This window comes from Excalfactoria chinensis, chromosome 26, assembly GCF_039878825.1.
Source record: "Excalfactoria chinensis isolate bCotChi1 chromosome 26, bCotChi1.hap2, whole genome shotgun sequence".
Classification (NCBI taxonomy): domain Eukaryota; kingdom Metazoa; phylum Chordata; class Aves; order Galliformes; family Phasianidae; genus Excalfactoria; species Excalfactoria chinensis.
The window spans coordinates 1,232,428-1,242,255 of NC_092850.1; the positions used below are offsets into that span (position 1 = coordinate 1,232,428).

Below are 9,828 nucleotides of genomic sequence, written 5' to 3' on the forward strand. Positions count from 1 at the left end.
TGTACTCTTCATTCTAGAAGACATTTGGAAGATATAGGTGAAAATGGACAACTGGATGGAGACCAATACAGAGCCTGATATGTACTCTATATCTGTATCCATATCCATATAACTCCAGCACCAACCAGTCACCAAACACCACACAGACTCCAAAAGCCCCCCCCAAAATCCATCTTATAACAGATCAGAAGAGCTTGAACGCAACAGGAATGCAGCAGTTTAATAAATAATCCATCAGAGGAGAGATCAGCCAGTGCTAAACACAACCTGAACTGAAATAAATACATTGCAATGTTAACTTAAGGAAAAAAAACAAACAACAAAAGAGATACAGAAATGCACACCGTAGTAAACTTAGAGCTGTTCTCCAATGAACGTGGGCTTGCTGTGTGCCCACTGAAGATGTTAGCAGCAATTCAAGTGCAAACGGGAGAATCAAAAACAAAGTCCAGAGCGATTCCTTTGCAAAGGTAACGGCCAAAGGGCAAGCGGTGGTTTAATGCATTCAGCTTCTCTAATGCAACGAGATCAGCTTGATAAACTCACTCAAACTGCTGCTGTGAACATTGGAGCTGCAGAGGAAGGGCAGCTGAGCCTGTTCTTTTGCTGCACGTTTGGGGCATTGCTGTTCAATCAACCTGAAGTGTAACTCACTGCAGAAGGCCGATGCTGACAGGGCCAGGCTCAGGGCATCGCACAGCGGATGAATGGGATGGACAGAAAAAAGGCTCAAGTTGCATTTCCATAGAAAATAACAAAACTTGGCAATATTAACTCAGGTTTGTTTTTTTTTCCAACCTCTACCACCGACGCTGTAGAATTACCAGCCCTTCAGAATTAGGGGCATTCTTCATTCAGGTCCAGTAATCTCAGCTCCACAACTGCTGGGCTCGAGGCAGTGTCTCTCACATAAAGGCAGAATGGTGGCTCACATCCCTATGCCTAACAGGGAGAGGAGAGGGGTTACAGAGGGGCCAAGAGACCCCCCCACCCAACTGAGGGAGCTCCAGAAACATGAGAACAAATCCCTATCTGCTTCCAATGCCCATAGCAACAAGCAGCATCTGCAGGGGAGGCGAGCAGGCTTGCTGCCCTCTGCACCATGGGATTGGGAGCACCTCACACCCATCCCCATTGTGTCACCTCTGCCTGCACAACCACGGCTGCACTGCAGATCCTGGCAGGTTGGGAAGGGACCTCAGCGGAAGAAAGTATCATCTATAGGAAAGGACTTTGAAAAATATATATATATATTTATCTATGTATTTTATAGAATATAAATTATGCTTCGTCTTGGTTTCGTAACGTTCTGCTCTATTTTAACCTGTGAAGCTTTTGAGTGTGAACGAGGTAACTATCCGGTGTTTTAATTACAATTCATTTGCATGTGAGGGACGTAACCACTTGAGTTCACTTTAATACAGTGCAAACAAATGAAGCACCAGATTTACCTGGTGAAGCTCCAGTCAAATAAAAGCTATTTCTGTGAGCAATACAGGGTCGGAATTGCTGCCTAGAAGTTAAAGTGAGGGGGATTTCCTTCAGGTAAGGTGTGTGCTGCATATCCACAGTGCAACCTATCCCAACAAGGCCTGGAAACAGGGGGCACAGAGGAAACTGGAGCCTCCACGTGTTGCTGATACCTTCTGCTAGCACTGCTCTCCAGTTAGAGCTGCATAAGCAAACACTCAGTGTCTGAGACAGCTGCTCTTCTAGTTCTTATGACAGGATTTAAGTAGCAGCCCAAATTATTGGTTAACAAAGGATGAATTACTTCACTTAAATGCCCACCTCCACTAACTAACTGGTCCAGAAACCGACACGATGCTCTTCATTCAAGGCAAGCAGTGATTCTATACTGTTAGGCTCCTAAGGGATGAACATGAAGACACAGAAGCCCAGCTGTTCAGTCACCGTGAACCAGCTCTCCCTCTGATAAGCTCACAGAAGAGGTCAAAAGTTATGAACACCCAGTGCCTCACATCCTTTTTGGTCACTACTGCACAGGAACAGCACCAAATGCAATTACCCATCTGCAAAGAACCAGGGCATGAAGTGACACTGATCCCTTTTGGTCTTTCTCCCCTAAAAGACTATCTTGAACCTATAGAGAAGTGATGGCTAGGAGAGAACGTGACAGCTGTACACAAACCCCATGCTGAGATGGGACTATTTTTTGGCCTCTGTATCCACAATCCCCTTAGCAACAAATACCTCGAGTGCCCCCAGTTTGGTCTTCACTTCCCCACTGCCATTAATCCTGCTCTCACTCATACAATTGTTTCCTGCCCACTTCACTATCTCTATGTATCCATAAACAACCAAGCGTTCCCTACATTACCTGCCACAGCTTCTTTCACAGCACTCAGAGTTTCTGTTTCTCCTTCTAAGTAGGGCTGAACCCTGCTGAAGAGGTTGCTCATAATCTGGTGTTAATAGCAAGACGGGAAGAGTCTGTGGAAAAATCAACATGCTTCATACAAGTGCTCAACAACTATTTCTCTGACCTCACTCTCAGGAAGCCACGCAGTAACAAAGTGCTTAGCAGGGTTCACTTCTTTCTCCTGCCTCTTAAGAAGTTATTTGCTAATCAACCTTTCCACTTCCAGAAAAAAATCCCTTCTTCCCCTCCCCCCCCCCCACCAAAATCCTTCTACCTACTTCCTATGGAGGTAGTGACAGATAGAAGTGTTACATCAGCATAACGACAAAGAAAGACAACACAAAAGCAACAAAAACCCCCGTGAAAAATACCAACGCTGACCACCTAAGCGACTGGAATTCATAGAATTGCCTGCCATCTGCCCATTCTCCCTTGTGAGCTCAGGACAGCATCAATTTCTTGGCTAAGTAAGTGTCACCTAGGCCAAAATTCACCAGATCCTCAAGATGGTGACTATACTATCTGTTCTTCACCCATGCACACTTGTTACTTGCTGTATTATTACAGTATGGGCTGCATGGTGCAGCTCCTCGGCCTCCCCCAGGCTGAGGTCAGCCAACTCAGCTGCAATGGGATCAGCATCGAGTACCAATTATGTAAGGGGATGGGGGAATGTAACAGATGCCTTGTTTTATTCTGGCTGGCACACGAGTTAGTTCACATTAGAACACAGACAATGCTAGCTCCTTAATTTTTCACTGACGAGTTGAGTATTTGGCAGGTCACACCATGAAGTTCAGTGTTCACAACAAGGGCAGGTTTGCTTTAAAGAAATATCCCTCCATGCAGAGCAGTTCAGTATCTCCCCTTTCCATCAGCACCAGACCATACAATTCAATTTTTGCACCAGCTGAGTATATTTGGCTTGAAGGGAAACCACTTCCCTTCTCGTGAGCTGCTCGTGGTACAGTCTTATCTCGCTCCTTCTTGCCTCCCACCCTCTCTCCCCAAAACCCAACTAAGTCCATCCTTGATCTGGAGTTGAGACACAAGCCAGGTCCTTCTCTCCCAACCTCATACACTGCTGTCCTCAAGCAGGGGCTCCTTGCCATCTGAAGCTCCAGCCTGTGGGCTGTGGGTGTGGGTCTGGGCTCCGTTACTGTGTTTTTTGTGGCTGCCTGATCTCAGAGTAAGGTTGTGTTCTGGAATGAACAAGGCCACCAGGAGAGACAGCAAGACAGAACAAGCTCCAAACAGGAAAGGAGGCCCTGGGATAATGCTGCTCTGTAGGGAAAAAACAAAGGAATGATTAATGCTGAAGGCAATGTCAGAAGAAGCGCTGCAAAACTGAACGATAAAGCTGAATTACCTCATCCGTTGGGTTGGCCATGTTGGGTTTGGAGGCCTTACCCAAAGTTTCCACCTCAGCCATTTCATTCAATTCCACATGGAAGAGATAGAAGACAAAGCCATAGAGAGCTGGTCCTAGGCCATTACACAGACCCCGAATTCCAGTGATCATCCCCTGCACTACACCTGGGGACAGAGAATATCTGTGATGTGAGTGCTGCTAGGATGAACTTGCCCATGAGACAAGTAAGCAATTGGACTTACCCTGCTGGTCAGGGTCTGCATTCCTAGACACCATGGCACTGATGGCCGGGAAGGTGATGCTAGACATAGCAGCCACAGCCCCTGCTGCCCACATCATCCTTGGAAAGAAAGAGGCAGCAGTCAGGAGGGAGGCTCCCAAGGAGCTGCTATAAACCAGCACTGCATGTGGAACAGCATCTCCCTCTGCTGGGGACAGAGAACCGTCACAGAGCAGTGGAGGGAGAAAGCAAAGATGGGCAAACTCTTACCAAGGTTGTGATCCGAAGCCATACCAGGCAAGCTGCAGGATCTGGAAGCCTAGTCCCAGCAGGATGGTGTTTTTATTTCCTATTGAACGCATGAGAATTCCCAACACTACTGTCTGAGCCAGTATAGAGAGAATTCCAACAACACCAATAAACGCTGCCACAGTCTCTGAGGAAAAACCGATGACCTGTGAAAACACCACAAAGGGATTTTTAAGGCAAGAGATGTGCACCATACAACAGAAACCACCCCATTAGAGTCCTAATGTTTACTAACACTGCTTATCAGTTCCTTAAATGTTAATCAGCTGTACATTCCATTACCTTACTGGAATAAAACGCCTACAAAGTGATCAAGAGGCTCCCATATCTTTTTTTCTTAGGCAAGCTGGAACATGTCACTATTTCTTATGGTTTCAGCTTCATTAAGCTATTGGCCAACACCACCTTCCTATGGACGTACAGCTTAGAGAGCATTCCTAGGCTGGGTTTGTGTATTCAGAGCCCTCCTTGCTCACAGTAAACTGACCTGTCGCAGGTACAGGAAAAAACTGGAGTACTGGCCAGCTTCAGGAAGGTAGGAGAGAAAGACGGTGATACAGATGAGCAGCACTGTAGAATCCTGACCCACTTTCCTCAAAGACTATAGAAAAGAGGAAGGGAAACAAAACAAAAAAGGTTAAAACCCATTGCATACTGTCCGGGTAAACAAAAGTGTTTAAGTTACCATCTCACATGCAAAAAGGGGAATGCTTGGATAAGATCACACTTGTTTACTCCTAACAGCCCTCTGTAAATGCCTTCTATTCATAAACAGCAAATAACCAGCATTCCAGATGAGGCCCTTCCAACTCAAGCCATTCTATGATTCTTTGATATTTCAAACATTTGGCACATTCCCTCCAAGAGATGCTCTTGCTTGGAGACTTTAGATATGTAGCTACGCCAGGTAAGAGAGAAGCTGTTAGTCTTGCATACATACAGGCTGCTATCAGTTAAACACCGTATCTTTGCCAGCATTCACAGTGATCTTTTGTGGAATCCATCTTTCTTTGGAGAGAAAACAGAACTAAAGCACCTAGAAACATCACCAGAGTGCAGAAAAACAGCAGCAAGATTACTTACAGCAAATGGGTCTGCTTGTTCCCAAGAGATTGGAGCTCCCCAGGAGACAGGACGCATCTCTTCTGGTAGAGATTCTGGCACAGCCAGCAGGATGAAACCAATATCCAGCAAAGCAACACCTGAAGCTAGCACAACTACTAGCGTATCACCATAGGCTTGGGAAAGGTATGCACCAATAGCTGGGCTTGTGACCAGACTAGCAGCAAAAGTGGCTGACACCTAGAAGCATAAAAGATAAATAACACATTCTCTTCTGACCAGAGCCTATTTTCTCCTCCACAGTAACTAAAGGGTATTAATTTTGCCATCTTGGAAGGAGACAATCCAAGTGAACAGGGATATGGCATGTTTGCTTGGTGCCATCCAGGTTGAGTTCTAACGAAAGGCAATTAAAGCAACTCCATGGGAAGGGCACAATCACAGGCTACTTGTGCACACACCAGCATCATGGTGTGGTGCTGATCTATTACTGTGCAAAGAAGCTAACAGACCAGGCTGATTTAAAGGCCAAGCAACAATACAGCTGGAGTTCAGATAACAGAGATTAGCTTGCTCTCTCAGCGCTCATAGAGAAGCAAGAACATGGAAACTAATGTTAACAAAGCCTGTATCAACTTGTAACAGATACTGCCCTCAAGCTTGATGTCTGTAAGCTTCCCACCCTAATTTTACACCAGTCCTAACAGTGAGACCCCCAAGTCTTCCCTTCAATAGATGAAGCTGTTATGAAGCTCCTTACCAGGCCATATGCTGTGCTGCGTTCATGCTCCTGTGTGATATCAGCAACATAGGCAAAAATCACAGAAAAGGTAACAGCAAAGACTCCAGACATGGAAATGACAGCAAAATACCACCTGAAACAGATGTTACCAAAGGCAGAGTTAGAGACCAGCCACATGGCAGAAGCTGAATTACTACCCCTTCCATATTCTTCCTCCAGTCAATCTTACTTCATTGCATCGTAAAGCACTCAGCAACACTGAGCTGCTTGTAGCCTGTGCAGTTTTATGACTTATAAGCCATAACTTAAGGGGAAAATGTTTTACCAGGTGAAGCAATAAAGCTTTTCTTCCTGAAACTGAACCCTCTAGCAGAAGTGGACAAGTAAATCAGTCTCTAGGCTGAGGAAAGGCCACTTTCCCAGGCTCTTTCTCTAACAGACAATTCCATCTCATCTCCAAATGCAATACCAGCAAATCCTTCACTGTTGTGCTTCACACTCGCTTTTCTTCTCAGAACCACTCAGTTTGAGCAAGAGCAAACTCACCACGGACTGATCTTCATAAGGGGAATTGGTGCACACGTGAAGAAGACAGTGAGGAGGAGAAAGGATTTTCTGCCCCAGACATCAGAGAGAGCACCAATCAGTGGGGCACTTAGAAAAGAAAGCAGACCCTAAGAAAAGACAGAAAAGAGTTTGGCTGAGGAGTTTCTCTCTGATTATCAACAGCAAGAGCTTTTGGAGACAACACCTGATGGTAAAGATAAGACAACCCATTCCCACTTCTGAGATGGGTTCAACTCAACCTTGATTTCTTTCCTCCACAATTTGGTTCCATGGCTGGTATCATACAGATTTAGAATGCTTTCAGCTGAAACACATTGGTAATAGCTCCAAACAGATGCTAACAAGCAGCACATTGTTAATTCTTCTCAGTAAGGTCAGCTACACAAACTACTCAACTTTATGTCCTATCAATCCTTCATTTTCCATTAGGTTTGCTAGTGAGCAACCCAACGTTAAATACGAACATCAAATACTGGCTGACATCAGCAAATGACATGGTTTACCATTTCTTGCTTTGACTCAAATGAAAGCAAGGTACTGGTTAGACTTCATTACATGGGAGCAGAAGGAATAACCCTTACCTTGACTCCGTGAATCAGACCATTCATCAAGAACGTATGCTGAGGAAAAGTCTGGTGTAACACCTACAGGAGGAGAAATAAAGAACGCTAGCAACTTGCACAGGGTTTCCATTCCTGCAGGCAACTGGTGGCTACAGCTGCCTTTAAGAACACAATATAGGGAAAAATAGGAAGATCAGCATCTCAAGGGCAAACCCTCAGCTACAAGAGGCAGCGTTCCCAAGGATGATCACTCACCGTCAGCATTGGAGTGGTCAGTAAACCCCAGGCAAAGAACTCCAGGAAGATCACCACCACTGCGTGGTACACGCTGGGCTCTCCAATCCCCTGTCGCTGCAAAACAAAGCTCCTAATTAAAAAGATATACAGAACCTGATCCAAGATAAATACATTTGCTTGGGAACTGAAGCATCAACTCTAACTAAGCTGTCCCTCCTCCCCAGGGTGACTCCCTCTGGGTTTATCAATCTTTACCTGTCCTACAAAGCCAACTAGTTTCTTTCTTCCCTTCCCCTTTGAAGATCTAGTATCTTTGACACCATTAAGCCTTCCCTAAAGACAACTGAACATATCGCCCTTCCAATCCTCACCTTAAATAGCTTTGACATGAACCCCCCCCACTGCCTATTTTGACAGCAGTAGATGCAACAGCTCAGGAAAGGCTCCTGAGGAAGGAGGGTTCAGTCCTCACTGCTGACTCTGTATGCCCAGTGTGATGGAAAAGGCAAACCCTTTAGATCAGCTTTAAAAACATAAAAGCCCTGAAGAGTTTGCTTATCTCCCTTTTCTTAAAGGTCTCTCCCAGCACTTCTAAGGCAGCATTTGTTCAGCTGCCTGCCCAGAAGGTTATCTCCTGCCATGCAAGACACGCAAAGTCATGAGCTCACAATTAACACAAATCACGAGGAACAAGCGGAAAAACTTCAGTTGAATTACATCAGAGAACTGCACAGACCCAACATTCAGGAGCACAACAGGCTCTCTTCCACAGGGGCTCCGTTCTCACATTAGCAACGGAATGATTTCAACTCAACAACAAGTGAAGGCTCCATAAATGAAGGAATCAAGTCACCAGCACAGAGCCAAGAAGAACCCAACCCTGCCCTAGAGGAGCCTCACAGCAGCCCATGTTACTGAACAAGAGTGAGATGGTTGTTTGTAGAAGGGGAAGAAGGCCCAGAATGGCACAAACCCACCTCGTTCCACCTGCTTAACAGCCTCCCCACAGAAGACAGCAGCCCTCTCTTGCTTTCATCACCCTTCTTTGTGTTCTCTCAACCATTAAACGTTTCTATCACAACCGAAGCAAAACTAACAGCCCATCTCTTCACAGAGTAGATGCAGAAATCCACATGGAAGCTGCTCACAGCTTCCACCTATCACCCACCTCATTGTATTACACTCACAGAACCAGAGAACGACCTGGATTGAAAAGGACCACAATGATCATCCAGTTCCAACCCTCTGCTATGTGCAGGATCACCAACCACCAGCCCAGGCTGTCCAGAGCCACATCCAGCCTGGCCTTGAATGCCTGCAGGGCCGGATCATCCACAGCCTCCTTGGGCAACCTGTTCAACTCCTTAAGCAACAGACAAGAGCTCATCTTTGCAGTCACCCCACAGTGCCACTCCTCTTGGAGCTACAGAATACAAAGAGATCGCTAGGAGCCTGCTGGACTGATTGATGACCAGAAGCCTTAGAAAGGCTCACTGTTACCTTATGCCCCCTTATGAGACAAGTGTGCCTATATCCGAGCTGCCATTAACCAGACGTGCTGCTGGAACTCTCATTGCAGGTACAGAGCAGCAACGCTTAGAGCTCCTCACTGAACCCTCCAAAACAAACACACGTTTCACCCAGACCCGAAAGCGACTTTTATACAACCCCATCACAGACACCCCCAAGTTCCCATAGAGACCCACGGGAACAGAATCCCCATAGGGTTACAAGACCAGCCGAGTCCGGAGGAGGCTCAGACGGGCAGAGGCCCGGTCGGTGGGACCGGTAAAGCGGCCTGAGGAAGCGTGACATCCAATAGGACCGAACCGCTCCGCTGTCCCGACCCCCCTCCGCCATCACTCACGCCTGCCCCGTCCCGTATGACGATCTTCTTGGCCAGCAGGACGCTGCGGTTGAGCCGCTTCTTCTTCTTCTTCTCGCCGGTCATGGCGTCGCCAGGCCTCTGCCGTTCCCCGCTCTCCGAGGCTGCCCCATCCTCCCAGCGGCGGGTCGAGCCGAGCTTGGCCCGGACCCGCGTCCAGCGGGTGGGGTCAAAGAGCTGGACCCGGAGCGGCGAGGAGGGAGAAGGCGGCGGATGGAGCGGATGGAGCGGGGGAAGGCGGGCGGCCCGGCCCGGAGGCCCCTCCCGCCTCACGGCCGCACCCCCGTCGCCCGGACGATGGCGTTATGGCCACTTCCGGCGCCCTGCTGTCGCGCTCCGAGCCCTCGCGTTCTATTGGTTGTTCTGCCAGCCTCCTGTCGTCTCATTGGTTGGAAGGAGCCGAGGGGGCGGTGCTTGGCGGCTCAGCCCGCCGGGTTGGGGGGGTGGTACTGTGACGTCAGAGAGCTGCCGGGGGTGGCGCGAGGCCT

General features: G+C 47.5%; 1 protein-coding gene across 1 annotated transcript; it reads right to left on the reverse strand.

Annotated features, from left to right (window-relative positions):
* Window positions 1-201: 201 nt before the first annotated feature.
* Window positions 202-9,628, reverse strand: LOC140262851 (hippocampus abundant transcript 1 protein-like). Its single transcript, XM_072357463.1, has 11 exons — window positions 9,323-9,628; window positions 7,474-7,569; window positions 7,237-7,299; window positions 6,635-6,762; window positions 6,107-6,221; window positions 5,368-5,586; window positions 4,772-4,885; window positions 4,246-4,430; window positions 3,998-4,095; window positions 3,753-3,919; window positions 202-3,667 (listed from the first exon to the last, which is right to left on the reverse strand). Exons 1-11 carry the CDS (start codon window positions 9,404-9,406, stop codon window positions 3,458-3,460), a joined length of 1,479 nt encoding a protein of 492 aa, XP_072213564.1. The 5' UTR covers window positions 9,407-9,628; the 3' UTR covers window positions 202-3,457.
* Window positions 9,629-9,828: the final 200 nt, after the last annotated feature.